Source organism: Equus asinus, chromosome 12 (assembly GCF_041296235.1).
Source record: "Equus asinus isolate D_3611 breed Donkey chromosome 12, EquAss-T2T_v2, whole genome shotgun sequence".
NCBI lineage: Eukaryota > Metazoa > Chordata > Mammalia > Perissodactyla > Equidae > Equus > Equus asinus.
This window is the reverse complement of record NC_091801.1, coordinates 84,476,080-84,493,242: the sequence shown is the minus strand read 5'-3', so window position 1 is coordinate 84,493,242 and position 17,163 is coordinate 84,476,080. Positions and strand designations below refer to the sequence as shown.

General features: G+C 60.3%; 1 protein-coding gene across 2 annotated transcripts; it reads right to left on the bottom strand.

The window, feature by feature from the left end:
• Positions 1-216: 216 nt before the first annotated feature.
• On the bottom strand, positions 217-5,043 carry LY6E (lymphocyte antigen 6 family member E). 2 transcript variants are annotated; one of them, XM_014858221.3, is made up of 4 exons: positions 3,774-5,043; positions 1,802-1,912; positions 1,267-1,386; positions 217-1,178 (listed from the first exon to the last, which is right to left on the bottom strand). In XM_014858221.3, exons 2-4 carry the CDS (start codon positions 1,851-1,853, stop codon positions 955-957), a joined length of 396 nt encoding a protein of 131 aa, XP_014713707.1. In that variant the 5' UTR covers positions 1,854-1,912; positions 3,774-5,043; the 3' UTR covers positions 217-954. The 2 variants fall into 2 exon arrangements, with proteins under 2 accessions (XP_014713707.1, XP_070337868.1); XM_070481767.1 differs by having other exon boundaries at positions 1,802-1,907; positions 3,774-4,593.
• Positions 5,044-17,163: the final 12,120 nt, after the last annotated feature.

Here is a 17,163-nt window from a genome sequence, read left to right as displayed (position 1 = left end):
AGGAGGCGGACGTTCCCTTCTCGGCCTCGCAGGCAGCTGGCTGTGGACCCCCCTGCCCCAAGTGGGCCTCAGTGTGGGGCGCTGCCATGGGGATCCCCAGCCCTTCCACACTGGGGCCCCACACTGGATCTCTGCCACCCCCTCCAGCACATCAGGGCCCTGTGGGGAGGGGGGCTCCCAGGCGGGTGGGCCAGAGGCAGTCACACTCAGTGCAGGGAGGGGTGGAACATCTGTTTTTATTTGAGGCACAAAGCAGCAGGAGGGCTCCAGCATGGGGTGGAGGAGGGGTGGGGGCCGCAGCAGGAGTTGGGATTGGGAGCCGGTTCCTGGGGCCAGCAGCCCAGACCTGGAAGCAGTGGAACCTCTGTCCCCCAAAAGACTGCCCTCGTAGTGAGTGAAATGTGGGGTATGAAATGCCAGAGAAAAGGAGTGCTGGTGTGGGAGCTCTCGGGGCTGCTAATGTCGGACTCCTGACCCTTACCCCCACCCCCTCCAAACACAGCCCGACACAGCCACACACATGCACACACGGCAGGGGCACACTGCACCCCTGTCCACACAGCTGAGTGTACCCAAGCACCCTTCCTCTTTTGAGACACAGTGGCACGAAGCGCATCATCCACACCACCTGGGGCAGACAGGATGGGGCCCGGGGCGTAAATGCCCCTTCTATGGTCCCCGGGACTCGGTTCTGACTCCAGGACCCTCAGGCTCCAGGGGGACCTTCATCCCTTCCCAGGTTTCCCGAGGAAGGTCACATCATTGACCCCGGAAGTGAGGGCAGCTGGCAGGTGTAGGTGCAGGGGGCAGGCGTGACTGTGGGGACCAGGGGGGTGTCATCAGGCAGGGTGACAAGTTGGAGGAGGAGGCTCTGATATCCTCTTGGGGTCTGGGAGGGGCTGGGCTTTCCTTCCTGAGCTTAGGGAGTCTGGGCCGGGCACAGGGCCCCAGTGGTCAGGGGCCAAGCCGCAGCAGAGCGGACAGCAGACTAAGCAGGAGCCCCAGGCCCAGCATGGTGGCGCTGGCCCGCAGCCCGCCATCGGCCGCGCTGATGTTGCACAGGAAGCTCTGGCAGCAGTGGACGCCCACGGACGCCACACCAAGGTTAACACTCGGGGGCCCAGGGCAGATCGGGGAGCAGCCTTTGTTCAAGGAGTGGCCCAAGTCCACTATGTTCCCTGCACGGAAAACAAGGTTGTGAGTGGAGAGACAGATGGCAGGGGGCCGGGTCGGGTGGAAGCCTGGCCGGCTGGCACCCCGACTCACCAATGCCCGCGGCGGCAGACATGGTCACGCAGTAGTTGTCCGAGTCAGAGCAGACGGTCGGTTTCAGGCAGTAAAAATTGCTGTTCTGATTCGTGCAAGAGAAGCACACCAGGGAGTGGGCTGCAGACGGAGGGGACATGCTGGCGACCCGGTCTCATGCCCTGGGATGCTGTCCAGCATCCCTCACACCTGCACACGCCCAATACCCAATCTTTTGCAGATATTTATTGAGCAACTATTGTATACGAGGCCCCCAAGAAAAGACAATGACACCAGGGGCCCTGAGGAGCTCCAGTGACATTCAAATGCATGGTGACAACAGTGTGTGGGGCAGGGCGGAGGTTTCCAGTGGGAGCAGGAGGGAGGAGCAGCCCGTTGGCTGGGAGACAGAGGCCTATCAGGTTGCACAGAGCAGCTCACACGGGGATGGGATGGGACGGGACAGGACGGGACGGGACTGGACGGGACTGACAGGCTGGAAGGATCTTGGGGGAGAGGAGGTCCTGGGCAGCCAAAAGGCCCTGAGGGCTCTCACCTCGATCCACTCCCAGGAGGGCAGCCAGCAGCATAGGCAGGAAGACTTTCATTCTGGAGGGGGCAGGTGTCCCGTCTGGGGTCTCACAAAGCCCAAGAAGCCCGGTCTGCTCTGGAAAGACAGCTCGTTGGAGGGCTGGCCCAGCTGCCCACCCCACGCTGAGTGCCAGGCCCTGGGGCTGGGACTCGCCAGCTTCCAGCAGCTGGGGCAGAACACAGAGTGTGTTTCTGGTCTGTTCCTAACCTGCTCCTCACGTGGTGCAGGCTCCTTCAGTTGAGACCCCTCCCCAGGCCTGTGGCGCTTGTTGCTGGGGAAGAGGACACTGGAGGCCAGACTAGGAAACTCATTACCAGTCTCAGAATCACACAGGCAGGAGGTGTGATGCCAAAGGAGTGGCCCCTGCCTGTGGTCCTGGGGGTGAGGGGATAATAGTAGCTAACCTGCATCCAGAACTTTCCATGGGCCAGCCCTGTGCCTGGCATGGGCACTCAGGGCTGGGTTGGGGGAATGAGGCACACCTGGCTGAGCACCCACCTCAGAAGCTTCTGTGCGGGGAGGGCGAGGGGCGCCTCCCATTCTGTATGTTATTTGACACGGAAGACAAGGACCTCTGAGTATCTGCTCATTCCCCATCTGCGGCTGGGAAACAGGCTCAGCGACACACTAGCCACACCGGCGGGAACCACAGGCCAGTGTCAGCCGGGTGGGCGTGAGTCCCTGGGGGCTGCCCAGTCCCCTGCAGCTGGACCCTCCCCTGGGCAGAGGCCTGTGGTGGTGGGTGGGGAAAGCACTTTGAGTGTGGCCAGCTGGGGCTCTGGTTCTGGTTTGGCAGAAGGCCTGGCGTGGGAGGAGGAGCCTGCTGCCTTCTGTTGAGGACACTGGGTAGCGGGTAGGGGCACTCCAGGCCTGGGAGGAAGAGGAAGGCCAGAGAGAGAACAGACTTGGGGAGGGGCTGGCAGCGGACCCCTCGTGCCCAGTCCTGGGCCTGGGTCTGGGCTGAGATCTTGGGGTCAGAGCAGGAGTGGCAGCTGTCTGGGAACAGTGCCAAGCCCAGCTGGGGCCTGTCCCCCGATCCAGGCAGTTGGGGAAGAAGGCGCCTCCATTTCCTCCTCGGTAAAGTGAAGGTTTGGGTGGAGGAGCCCTGAGCTGTCCTCAAGGAAGCCCTGGCATGCACAGCCACAAACAGTCACAGCCAGGGTCCCCACTGCCCACTGCCAGGCACCCAACCAAGCAGGCCACGCTAGGCTGGGCTGAGGCACTGGCCCGAGTGGACGGGCATTAGTAGGGCCGGGCGGGACTGTCAGATGCTTCCCAGACAGGCACAGGGAGCCCTGAGGAGAGCCAGTGGGCTGCGGGGGCAGGACCATCTGGGAAGCAGACTGCGCACTCCTCCCACAGGGTCACGGCACTGATTTCTGGGAAAGCCGGCCCCCAGTGACTCTAGGCCTGAGAAGGGAAAGGACCAGGTGGCTCTGCACAGAGGACCTGGGTTCCTAGACGCCTCACATGCTTGCATAATCTATGCTAAACAGGGAGCCGTCACCTCTGCCCTGAAGGCTCCTGTCCCCGGGGTGATCCCCAGGGCAGCGAGTTCTCCCCTTCCTGCCGGCCCGCGGAGATCGCAGCCCCCTCCTCGAGTCAGGAAGGCTGCCCCTCCCTAGTCCCCACGTGAGAGTCACGGAGAACCCAGGGATGGGTGATGGGCTCCCAGTGCCTGCGCAGCCCTGGGCCACCCAGCCAGGGAGGACGCCTGGCGGCGGTCTCCACCCGCTCCGGCCCCAGATCTTCGGAAATATTCGAGAGGGCTGCGGGGCTAGGGGGCTGGGGATGGAGGCTCAGCCTCCTGGGGCCGGGCCCACCCTAACCCCCGACTGCCAGCCTCCTCCAGACCTCTCCTCGCTTCCCCGGGCGCCCCCTGCTCCCTCCCCACATCGTCCTGCAGGGCGCCTTCCGCCGCCCCCACGCGACTCACCGCCAGGCGCATGCAGGTCCACGGTCTCGCCGACCCCCGGAGCCCGCGGCAGCCCCAAGCTCCCAGGCCGGCCGACCGAGCGCAGATGGCGGGGCGGGCCGGGACGCGTCCGGGGGCGGAGCCGGGGCGGGGCGATCTCGGGGGCGGAGTCGGGAGCGTGCCCGGGGGCGGGGCCGGCTGGCGCCCAGGCCAGGCACCGAAGCGCTTCTCCGGGCTCCCGGCCCACCCGGCGACTCAAGCGCCGCGGGCCGCCTCCTCTGGCTTGCCGATGATCCTCCCACTCCCCTTCCTTCTCCTACTCATCCTCCCGGCCGCCGATCCTCCTCGTCCTCCTCTCCATCCTCCTCCTCCGGCGCGCCAACCCTCCTCTTCCCTCCCCCTCCTCGTCCCCACGCGGGCGATGACGTCGCGGCGCCCGGCCAGGCCGGGCGGGTGTGTGGCGGAGGGGCTGCTGCGCAGACAGAGGCCCACAGGTGGCCAGACGGGTTTGGGGCTGAGCACTGGGGAGGGAATGCGTCCGCGGAGGCCCACGCGGCAATGCTGGAATCCCTTCTGCAGGTGGAGTGGGCGTTCCCGATGGCGGCCGTCCAGGGGCGGTGTGGAGGCAGGGACTCTCAGCCTGGGCTCCCTGAGGTCGTTGGCCCCGGCCTCGCCTCGGGGCTGAGCCGCGAGCTCTCCCTTGGGTAGGGGAGCGGGTGGTGACAGGACCAGCTTAGGAGGTTGGAGGAGAGGGATCCTCGTTTCGGGGGCTTCCAGGCCGTGGTTTGGGCCAGGCTAGCTCCCTCGATGCCTGTTCTCGGCGCGCGGTCCAGTCGGGACTTGTCTGAGAGGGTGTGTGTTGTGGCTGGATGAGCCATGTCCTCGAACCCACAGCGACCCCAAGAGGTGGGACGTCGGGGTCCATTCTTCCCGAAGGAGGCTCCATATGCAGGGACTTGGCATAACCAGGGGTCACCGCTGATGCCAGGGGGTTTCCATAACAGCCCCCCCTCCCCCATGGTGCACCTCTTACAGTCTCTCCTTCAACCCCAGACTCTGGGAACCGGCTTCGTGTCCCCTGGACACCCACTGGAGTGGCCGGTGCATGTCCACCTGCTCGCAGGTCTAGACGTGTCTGCAGACACTTCTGTCTCACCTTCCCATCTTTCTGGCCTGGAGCCCGAGGCTGTGCAGGGCCCCATGGGAGGGACTTCTCGCAGTGACCTGTGGCTTCTCGTTTTCACACAGACCTTAGCATCTGATCTTGTGCTGCCAGTCCGATGTGTTGCAAATCTCAGGTGTCCCAGACGACCAGCAACCCTAGCACTCGTGCATCCTGTGATGGGGAGTTTCAGACCCCTGAGCGCTGGCACCCCACCCGCCACTGCTTCCCTGTGGGTGATGGAATGCTCCGGGGAGATTCCTGTGACTAAGCCTCCTGCTGGGGAAGCAGGTCTGAACTTGCCAGGTGTGTTGTCTCTGGCCACCTGAGCCTCGCACAACTTGCCCTCCCAGAGCAGACATGGGGTGGAGGAATGCAGGGAAGGAATTCAGAACCTAGATCTCTGGCTGGAAACCACGGGGTGACAATGGCCACCCAGGGTGTGCACTGGGTGGGAGCCAATGGCGTTGTCCTGGCCCTGAGTTCTGTGGCCACCATGAAGTGGGCACTCATGGGTCACTGTGAGCCTGTCTCTCCTCTAAGTCATCTCAGACACACGACGGTGGGTGAGGAGTTTCTGGGTGAGGTTGGCTCAGAGCTGGAACTTTCTCTCTCCATCTCCCTCTGCACACAGAGCTGCCCACCTCACAGGGTCTCAGGGGATCCAGCAAGCAATGACCTGGCGGGGCAGGGGCACTCCAGCTTCGTCCCTGGGGAGATCAGGTGGACCTGCTGGATGCTGCTTCATCCAGCTGCTTGGGCTGCTGTCCCTGCACACTGAGCCGCCACTGCCAGGTGTGGCCCCCTCCCAGCGAGAGCCCCAGAGCAGCAGGAAGCTCCCACATCTCAAGGTGGAGCCTCAGCACACTCCTCTCAGGCTGGCTCCCGCCTGCCTCAGAAAACATCCAAAGTGCTATTGTGACTTCAGAGCACCTGCTCAACCACGGGGGCCTCAGGCTCTTCCTCTAACTCACACTGCCACCTCAGGGCCTTTGCACAACCATTCCCAATCCTGGAATAGGCATCCCCACACCACCGTGCCCCCTATTCATTTTGCTGACTCCTCTGCCTTTGTGGTCCAGGTTTGGTCCCCTTGGCCCACAGTATCCACTGCTCTCAGGCTTTTCTCATCTGGGCCAATTCCTGCCTGATGATATACCCTCTGAGGACTTCTTGTCCCCAAGAGTGACCTTTCACAGGCAGAATATAATTTCCCCAGGACGTCCAGAAGGTGGTCAGTGCCTGTAAACTGTCCAGATTTCTGGGTTCTAACAATCCGCAGCTCTAACCAGGAGGAATTTTACATGGTCTAAATCTGCCCGCACCCACATATCTGGTTTTCTGGTGCAGTCACACCCCAGCATTGGCTGGCCCTGCTCCATGCACAGCCAGGGCAGGTCTGGGAGGGTCAGGAAGGCCATAGGCTCCATCCCCACTATCCCTCCCCATGCCCCCGCTGTTCTGGCGCCCTCCCAGCCCTTCCTGGCTCTGAGGTCACATTGCACACCTCCACGTGGCCATCTCCCGTCTTCTTTAGCCACTTGGAAAAGCTCTGACTTTGCAGACTAACTGCTGATTCCTGGGCTGGCTGCCTCCCCCCAGCCCCACCGGCAGCTGCACTGTGGCGAGGTGGGCACTATGTGTGCGCAGACTGGGTGGCCGTCGCTGGCATTCTGGCTTCTCATCCTAGGAGGGAAGGCAGTAGCCACCCGCACTGGGTGTGTCAGCGTTCACCGCTCCCAGCCTGTGGAGGGTGTTCAGGCATGGCTGGCACTTGCTGCCAGTGTCCTCAGGGGCCCTAGCGCCAGTCTCTGGGTGGCCCTGCACTTCTGCCTGGAAGCGCCCGTCCTCAGCCCCACCGGTGGCTTGGAGACTCTTACTGCAGGTCTCTGCTCAGGGGTCCTGTGGGGGAACTGGGCCGACCCTGGCCCTCCCCACCCTCCATCAAAGTGCTGCTCCTGCTGCCTGTGCCTCTTGGTGGGACAAGGACGCTGAAGCCAGCCCCTGAGGTCTTGGGCAGGGTCTCCTGCTGCTCTGGGGCTCTGGCTGGGAGGGGCCATACCTGGCTGTGGCGGCTCAGTGTGCAAAGAGAGCAGCCAGAGCAGCCGGTGAAGCTGGCTGGGGAGGTCATGCTGACTCTGCCACCTTGAACTCCCTGCCTTCCCTCTCTGGGCCCAGCTCCCACATCTCAAGGTGGAGCCTCAGCACACTCCTCTCAGGCTGGCTCCCACCTATCTCAGAAAACAGTCCAAAGTGCTATCATGACTTCAGAGCACCTGCTCAACCACAGGGGCCTCAGGCTCTTCCTCTAACTCACACTGCCACCTCAGGGCCTTTGCATGGCTGTTCCCAATCCTGGAACAGGAAGTGCCCTTCAGACCTCCCTGGCCTGCACCCTCACGTCTCTGCTCAAGTGTCCACATCAGGGAGGTCTTCCCGACTACCCAGGTGAGCCCCCTCCCCCTCCTGCTGTGGAAGCACCTGGTACTTCTGCCCGCACACAGCGCACGGCCTGGCATTGACTAGGTGCTCAGTGAATAACTGGATGAGCACACTGGAGTGGAAATACAGCTTGAGAGACAGTGTTGTGGGGACAAAAAGCCACAAAATTAGAATTGAGAAGCACGATGTTTGCAAGGATGGCATTGCAGGAAGGAGGGCTGGGGACCACCATCCCCCAGTTCCTTCACAGACCAAGGCTTTCTGTCTGCACAGCCTAAGCTCCTCCGTGAAGTGCCTGGTGACCAGCGGGGTGGAGCTCGTGTGACGACCAGCAAGGGGAGAGCAGGACTTGGGTTGTTAGCAAGCTCTGAAAGGCTCTCTGAACCAGGAACCGATGACATGATCCAATCCACCGGGTGTTCATTCCAGAAGACAAGGAAGACCCTTCGCCTAGATGATGGGTTGTTCCAGCAGAAAGTGAAGGATCTTGAGGGCAGAAATTGAAGTTTCTCTGGGTTAAGGAGCTGGGGAAGTGGAGACGAGCTGGTTCAACTGTAGGGAGACAGCGGCCCAGAGAGGCCCCTGGGGCTGGCAACCCAGAGGCTGACATTGATTGATGGCTGACGGAGACACAGAGGGGTGGGGCTGCCCTTACAGCAATGTCCATCCAACCACCCACCCAGAGCTTCTGAAAAAGACACCACCTCCTGTTTCACAGAGGGGCCTGCATTCCCAGCGCCTCTCAGCTAGGCACTGGCGGGTCAGACCCCACCTCCCAGTTCTCAGCCCTCCTTTGGTTCCGCAGCACTCAGGCTTCCCACACCAGTGGTGGCCTTGGGAGTGCCTCCGTGAGCGCCCTCCTCCCCACCACCCCGAGCCTGAGGGCCGGCCGTGTCCCTGTCCCTGGTGCTAGCCGGGAGCAGGGCTCACAGGCGGCCATAAGCATGGGTCAGGACACGGGCCCGGGGGACTGCCCGCCGCCCCGACTGCCTCCCTTCTAGCCACCTCCACCCTTGGCCCTTGCTCCGCACCTCCGAGGACAGGGGCCACCCCAGCTGGCCAAGCAGAGCCAGGCAGGACTCAGGAAGCACGTCCTCAGCCTCCCCTCCTTGCCTCTGGCCCGCAACCAGCCAGCCTGGGCTCTGCTGCCGGAAAGGGCTGCCTCCAGCACTGCCCTCCCCCGCTCCCCCCGCCACCCCAGGCCTCCCCGCCCCCCCCCCACCCCCCCCACCCCCCCCAGTCTTCTTCATCCCCTCCCCGCTCAACCCAGTCCTCTTCCTCTGGCCGCCTCCCTCCTCTCTCCCCTCTCCCTTCCTCTGGCCCCCTCCCCGCCCCCTTGTCCTCCCCCTTCCTTGCTCTTCTCCCCCGCCCCCCATGTCTTCCCCCGCCGCTCCCCCTACTCCTCCCCGCTCCCCCGGCCCCCTTTCCCGCGGCCTTCGTCCGCCCCCTGGTGGCCGGAGCGCGCAGTGCACCCTACTGCAGGCTTCCAGGCCGGGGCCAGCCCACCCCCGAGGCTGCGGTCAGTCTCCTTTCTCCTGGATGCTCGGTGAATTCATTCACACGGCCCCGGGCGCCAGCCGGCTGCCTTTCCTGCCTCTTCTTTCATCTCAGAGACCTCTAGGCCGTCCCTGCCCTGGGCGCTGGTCAGACTCCCCCAGGCCTGCCCAGCAGGTCTCCCCAGCTTGAATCTTGGGGTTCTTCCCCTCTCACAAGCAAATATGCTTCAAACTCTGCAAGGTGTCCTGGGTGGGGAAGAGCCGCTCCGTGGGGACACCCTGCTGTCCGGCTGGGGAGTGGGCCTTGGACCTCCAGTGGGGCGCTGACGCCAGGACCCTGCAATCCCTCCCAGTGGCTCTGCCTGGGGGCCCAGCTGGGCGGGAGAGCCAAGTCTGCTCTGAGCCCCTCCAGCAGAGCAGCTGGCGAGGGCGGGGGCCGGCCCTGTGCCGCCTGAAGGGCAGAAATCAGCCATCTATGGCCCCTGGGAGCCCAAATGGCCCGGAGACTGGACGTGCCTCTTTCACAGACAAGTGCTTCACCAGCTTCCCTCCAGACTCTGACTTCAGAGCAGGTCTGAAAAGCCTCAGCCTGGCCAGTGGGTGGCCATGGGAGGAGGCTCCCTTTGGGCAGAGATGGCTCAGCTCCAGTCCCCTCCATTCCCTGTGGTCTTCTGAGCTGGCTCTCTTGCGGGAAGACCCGAATGGCGCGCCTCTGTGGCTGCCACGTCCAGCCAGCAGGGGGCGGCAGCTGCGAGCACCAAGAAGAGGGGAGGGGCGGGGTCCATGCGGGAGATATTCTCTGTCGTCTTCGTCTCTTGCTACTGTTCTGAGGCCTCTGCAGACCAGCTTATTTGTAAAATTTCTACCAGGAAAGGCAGAAGAGTCTCCCCTCAGCATCCCCAGTGGGAAAGGAGAAGGTCAGCTAGGCGGTCCTCACACCCCCGCCCCTTGGCAACCAGGATGGAGTAGAGCGTGCCCCTCCGGAGAGGGCCCGCGGGCTTCCCCAAGCACCGATCCCCACCATGCTCCTCCCCACACCCTGTCACGGCCGCTGGGTGGCTCCCTACGTCCCTGCCACCAGCCCATGTCCTCAGCCCCCGACTGACTCCTTCGTGCCAGGAAGAGAAGCGAAGGGGAGGGCAGAGGGACGGGTGCCAGTTTGAGCGGCCTGGGAACCGGCCCCCAAGGGAGAGTGAGGAGGGCAGGAGAGGTCTTGGCTGGAAGCCTGTGAAGGAGCGGGGTGGGGGGAGATGGGAGAGGCTTCCGGCCACGAGGCAGGGCTGCCCCAGGACGGAGGGAGGGAGGGGGAGCTGGGGGGAGGAATGGGGCTGGAGAGTCTGGCCAGGAGATGGGGGCCACTGCAAGAGCGAGAAGGTGCAGGGCAGCGTGGGCCCGGGCCTGGGCTTGGAGCGGTCACGCTAGGCTGGGCTGGGAGCAGCAGGGGGGCGACAGGAGGGCCGGGCTGCTGTAACCCTTCTCACACAGGCTCTTTCTGGAAGGGCCCTCCCCGGATGCCACAGACGGAAGGAGGTTGGAAATGGCTTACAAATTGTCTTTGTCGTAACAACATTCAATCCGCCGTGTGTCTTCTACTCATCTTGTGACCTTCGAGTCTGGCAAGAGGAGGGAGTTTCCTGGAGTTCCTGACACCCCCAGAGCCAGGCCTAGCTGCATCCCGGGGACCTTTCTCTCTGGGCCGTGGGTGGGACTCATGCTTAGGTGAGGCCAAGCCTTGGTTGCTGATCGTGGTCAAGGAGAGGCTACCACCTTGGAACCCGGGCCCAGCCACAATCTTCCCGCTTCTCGGGGAGGTCGTGAGCCCCTCCCTTCCCTCCAGGAGGCTCACACCTTATGAGTACAGTTTTATATGTTTTTGACCAAAATACACTATAAGAAATGTATTTTACATTATGACCAATATATATAAATCCTTACTGTGTGGGGGGCACTCAGTATCTTCTATTCTATCCAGTTCTACCTCATTCTACTTTATTTTCATTAAAAATTTAATCAAAAGTCATTACTCATCAGAATGGCTGTTATTAACAAGACAGGAAATAACAAGCGTTGGAGAGGATGTGGAGAGAGGGAGCCCTCACACTGCTGGTGGGAGTGCAAACTGGTGCGGCCGCTATGGAAAACAGTATGGAGCTTCCTCAGAAAATTAAGAATAGAAATACCATATGACCCAGCTATCCCATCACCGGGTACTTATCCAAAGAACACAAAAACACTAATTCCAAAGGATATATGCACCTCTATGTTCACTGCAGCATCGTTCACAATAGCCAAGACTTGGAAGCAACCTAAGTGCTCGTCAATGGATGAATGGATAAGGGAGATGAGGTGTGTATATATATAAACACACAATGGAATACTATTCAGCTATAAAAAAGATGAAATCTTGCCACTTGCGACAACATGGATGAACTTTGAGGGTATTGTATTGAATGAAATAAGTCAGACAAAGAAAGCCAAATACTGCGTGATTTCATTCATACATGGAAGATAAAAACCAGCAGCGGCGAACAAACAGAGAGAACGGGATTAGTTTGGTGGTTCCCAGAGGGGAGAGGGGAGGGTGAAAGGTGTGTGGTGATGGATGGTAATTTGTCTTTGGGTGGTGAACAAGATGTAGTCTGTGCAGGTATCAAAACGCCCGAAATTTATATAGTGTTGTAAACCAATGTTACCTCAATAAAAAAAAATTTTTTAAGTCATTGTACTGATTTCACCACCCACAGTTTGGAAAGCACTGGCCAAGCCTCTAGTTCATGACATTTTTCAGATGGCTTATTAGGACTTTCTTCAGGGAAACTTACGTAACAGAGTTAAGTAACAGTTAAATTACTTAAGAGAGTTGCTTATGTTAAGTAACAGAGTTACTTATGTAACAAAAGCATTAAGTTGAGAAAGAAATTGAATGTTAAATGGAAATGAACTTGATTTGAGCCATAGAAGAGCAGAAGATGGACTCTGATCCCCTCCCCCCCCACCACCATCTGGGCCCGTCTCAGTTTGTGAAGTGAAGGTGCCCTCGTTGATCCCCGTAGCCTGACGCGGGAGCCCCCCACAGACGCCCATACCGGGGACCCTCGGTGTTCTCCACTGCTCCAGTGGGCTGAGAGGGGAAGGCCGTGCACGTGTGTGCATGTGTGCACACGTGTGTGATGAGGGTGCAACAAGGAGCCGGGCAGCCTCTGGGTGTCCTCCTCCATCCCTCACCCTCCCTGGAGAAGCTCCCGTACCCAGAGAAACCGCCTCCCATTTTGAAGAGCTCAGAGCCCTGGGACCAGTGGAGCAGGGACCAGTGTCCACCCAGACGTGGACAGAGGGGGTCAATGCCAGCCTCCCTGTGCCTCTGAGGGTGGCTCAGGGAGAGGAACTGTCTGGATCAGGAGGTTGAGAGGCCTTGCGGAGATGGGGAGAGGGAGAGGCGCTCAGGAGGGAGCAAGGCAGAGAGGGACTGAGACAGGCCGGAGTGACAGAAGAGGACCGAGTCTGTGCCTGTGCTTTGGGTCTGGCCTGGGACCACATGGGCAGCAGCAGCCCTCTGCTGAGTGAGTGAGTGTGTAAGTGAATGGAAGAGTGAGTGAGTGAGTGAGTGAATGAATGAGTGAGTGAGTGAGTGAATGAGTGAGTGAGTGAATGGGTGAGTGAGTGAGTGAATGAATGAGTGAGTGCGTAAGTGAATGGAAGAGTGAGTGAGTGAGTGAGTGAATGAATGAGTGAGTGAGTGAGTGAATGAGTGAGTCACCAGGCAGGCAATAAACAGCAATCAAGTACAGATGCTTGCAGAGTGAGACAAACCAGAGGAGAGAGTTAAGAGTCTGTAGTGACTCATTGTTCATCCTAGTGTAAGGAAACAAATTAAAATTAGGGGAAAATGTCATTTTCCCCGGGGCTAGAAAGGGAAGAGCCTGTCCTGCCTTCCTTTTCTTAGAGCACTTCCTGTAGGAAGCTTGTCATTGTGAATTCCTTCTTTGCCCCTTTGGGATGTCTTTAAATCTCTTTAGAATTGGTGGAGTGGGGAGGGGTTGCAGCCAGCCCGGTGGGGTGGCACAGCAATTAAGTGCACATGTTCTGTTTTGGTGGCCCAGGGTTCACTGGTTTGGATCCTGGGCTGGGACCTATGCACCACTCATCAAGCCATGCGTGGGCAGGCGTCACACATGTAAAGTGGAGGAAGATGAGCACGGATGTTAGCTCAGGGCTAATCTTCCTCAGGAAAAAGAAAAAAAAAAAGATGAATTCAGGAGGAACTGTGAGTGTGACATGCCCTGCAGACCCCTCCCTGGACCTGCAGAGTGAGCGGGGACAGGGACGGGGCCATGCCAGCTGCATGCTAGGCTGAGGTCGTGCCCATCTCTGCAGGCGGTTAGCGGGCTGCCTGTGAGGCACTCCACGCCCAGGTTTAATGCTGATTCAACACAGTCTGCGTGGCGAGGTTTTCTTGGTTGGCAGGAGATTTCTTTTTAATTCTATTTCTAACACGGCTGTTTGCTGTCCGGTGAAGTGCTCGCAAATGCTGCAGTCGCCGGCCTGGTTAATGCACTACCTCCAATTCCTGGGGTCCTGCTCCTCCAGACTTGCCCCGACCTCTGCATGCCCCATTCCCTCCCAGCACCCCTGTCCTTGGCTGAGCTTGGGGGCCCCTTTCTGGAGGACATGGGTCCCTTCGGCCCCACCGCACTGTCAAGTGGAGTCCCTGGTCCCTCTCCCTTCCCCAGTAGATTGAGTGTCCTGGGTGAGCTCTGTCTGGCTCACAGTGGGGGGACCACAGTGTCTTCACCCACTCCTGGCCCCCACCGCCACCCCTGGAACTGCCCAGCTCACTCAGGAAGGGGAGGCTGTGGAGGGGCTGGCAGAGGCCAGGCCCCCACGGCCTGGAGTGCTGAGTTGCGCATCGCTTCCCAGGGGCTGGCTCTCCCTTCCCAGCCTCTGCCTTTCCCCTTGCAGGACAGGCTAGGCAGGTGGGGGCTTCTGCCCCGATCCTCTTGCTCTGGGTGCACTGTCCTCTCCTAGTGTAATAAGACTGAGGGACACCACCATCAGGGGCGCTTTCCACTCTTGAGGCTGCCGCCTGGTCACAGGAGGGCTCGCCAGCCTCGGGTGCTGTCTGCACTCCAGGCAGCGTGGTGGCAAGAAGGCTCCAGGAGGAGGGTGGTTCCTGCTGAGGAAAGCTGAATGTTCCAGAGTATCTCTAGGAGACCAGTGTCAGCAGTGAGTTCCAAACAGGGCACAGTGTTCCCATGTGTGGATGTCTGAGTGTCTCTGTGTGTATCTGTGTGTCTGTATATGGGTACATGTGTGGTGTGCATGCACATGTTTAGAGGGTGTGTGTCTGTGTGGGTGTATGTGTGTGTGTGGTGTGTGTGGGTGTGTGTGTAGGGGAAGAAGTGCTTTAAGGGCCCTCGCAGGGAGAGCTCAGAGGAAGGTCCCGCCGCAGGGCCCCTTCTGCTCTGATGAGCAGAGCTTGGCGCTGGGGACCTGAGGCCTCAGCTGGCTGTGCCTCTACCCCCCATACTGTGGCCCACAGCAGGTGCCTCGCCGCTCCCCACCCCCCTGCTAGGTGCCCATTGTCCGGGGAGAGGGTGGCCTCCACAGGCTTCCGGGGGGCGGGGAGGTCTTACGACGTCCCTCTGTTTACCCTTCACTCGATTGTGCCAGCCCTGCCCCACCCGACCTGCCCTGTCTCCACAGGAAGCAGGTTTGCCTGAACTTGCTGTAACCCTGCAAAACAGCAAGATGCGCTCTGGGTGTGCAGCCAGCTCTGCCTGCCCCAGGTGTGAACGGAGACCTCTCCCAGCCCAGTCACCCCCCGAAACGGTGGTTATAGAAACACACAGCAAAGAGCCTGCTCTGGCACGTTCCGTTGTCATGTTCATCTACCAAGGACGACCGTGTGGCTTTTGCTTGCACAGACTTCGTGGATGGAGGGATGGCATTTCTGACCTGGGAGCAAATGCATAGTTTTTATACTGGTTTATTTACTTATATGCAGATGAGCAATTTTGTAATCAGTGGTTGATTAGACACGAGGTTGATGAGAACCAGCTCCTCTGAGAAATACCCCTCACAGCCCGGAGCCCCTCTCCACAGTCCAGTGTCTGCCCGATGTTCATAGTCTTGAATTTACAGACCCGCAATGCTTCCAGTCACTGAAACAAACTCTTGATATTTCAGAAAAACTATTTGCCCCTTCTGAAAATTCATCTTTCCAGTCAGGACTGTGTGTACACAGGCAGCCCGTTTCCAGCCCAGCCCTTGGGCAAACGGGGAACTCAAGGTTTAGATTCCCACGCATCCTGTCAAAGCTGTTCACCTGACATTTTCCAGCACCCCTCCTCCCTCTGCCTCCCCTGCCCCAGTGCGGCCAAGGTGTTGACCAAGATTCTTTTACGGCATTCATGATTGAAGAATCACAAACTTGGAGTATGCTCTTTTATTTCCACAAACCAAAGTGCCCTGTTAATAGGATGTGTGGGGCCAGAAGGAGCCCTGAGCTTGGATGAAAACACTGGTCTAAACCGCGGGTCTGCAGACGGCCATGGCTGCTCTGGGATGTCACCTGGCCCTGGGTCCATGTGGGGAGGGCCTCGGCCAGGCGCAGACCCTCCCTGGACTGGCTTCCTCACAGGAGACTTCAGACACTGGCCACACTTGGGGTTTGGGGAATCCACTGCTTGGCCTGTGGGAAGGGCTTTTGGAAACATCTTTCATAAAAGTCTCAAGGGATGACGTGGAGCCTCCTGGTCGAGGAGTCTGCCGGCATGGGAGGCCCCTCAGACTTGGCTGCCCCTCCTCAGGGACCACCAGGGGCTCTCCCGAGAGCTCCTCACCCACAGATAGGTTTGCTCACTTTGTCGCACACACCACATCCCAGCCTCAAGGACCTTCCTCTGGCACCGTTACATTGGAGGACTCTGTGACCTGAGCTGAAGCCACAGGGGCAGGCCAGAGGGCGTGGGCTGTGACCTGAGGTCACCCAGGGGACAGGATGGTGAAGTCAGGAGGCAGGGGACTGGCCCACCAGGCTGGGGGAGCCCGTGCAGGTTCCTGTAAGGCTGGCCCAGTATCCGTGGAGTCTTCAAACCCCTCTGCCCATGAAACTCCACCTACCCCCGATACACAGCCACCCCCGGACCTTCCCCCGTTGCACTGGGTGGGGTGGGAGATGTCATGGCCCACTGGCAGCCGGGGGCTGAGTTGGGGCAGGGGAGATGGAGGAAGGAGGGGTGCTGGAGGAAAGGCTTCCAGATTTCCAGGCCTCCCAGCCCCTGCCTGGCGGGAGGACCCAATCCTGTGGGGCTGATGTGTCCCCCGCCCAGGGCCTGCACTCCCTCCCAGACTGTCCCAAAGCCTGGAAAGGAGCCAGCACCCTTGTTCGGGGGTTGAGGCTGAGTTGCCCCTTCTCTCCAGCTCAGGTGGTGAAGGGACCGGCGGGAGGGGACTTTGGTCCCTCTGCTCACGTGGCCTCTACGAGGGAAAATGAGGTGGATGTGCAGGAGTCACACCCAAGCCGCTGGACAGACCTGCGGGGGCAGCACCACAGGCTCTTTGTCTCTGCCCCAGATGGGCATGAGACTCAGGCACTTGACTCCTCCCCGTGCCTTAGTTTCCCCACCTGTGAAGGGAAGGGCCAGCCCTGGTCTCCGAGGCCCTGCCGACCCCACCATAGCGATCCCTATGGGATTCCCAGAGCCACACTCAGAGTTCCCGGGTAAGGGCGGCTGTAATGAGGGAGGGAGGGGCTTCTCTCTGGAAGATGTGCCTGGGGGACCTAGGGAGGAGACAAAGCTCTGGTCACCACAGTCCCACTGGGAGGAGCAGGGTCCTGTGGGGTCAGGGAGCCCCTGAGCTTCAGGGTCACCCTAGGGGACGGGTGCTCAGAGGGGAAGAAAGTGTGAAAGATGCTGGAGACGATGGAGGGAAGGAAGCAGCCAGGCCCCCTCCCCTGCCACCACCACCACCTCTGCTGAGGGTGTCGCAGCAGTGCAGCCCCCACATGGGCCCTGGACAGATGCCCCCCATGGAGGGTCCTGGTGTGGCTCCCAGCAGGGGCTCAGAGAGCGGGGAGTGTGCGTCAGAGCAAATGCTTCATGGGGGGCCGTGGGGGCCACCCCCTGGTGTGCGATGCTGGCCCCTCCAGGGTCTGCCCCTGCCCCTAGCCCCCTGGCCATCAGAGCTCGTGGCCGAGGGAGCACCGGGCTGCCCAAGAGGCTTCCTCGGAGGCAGGTGGCAGAGACCCCCACACACACTCCCCCCGACCTCCCCACCGTGGGGCTGAATGGCATGTGAAGAACAGGAG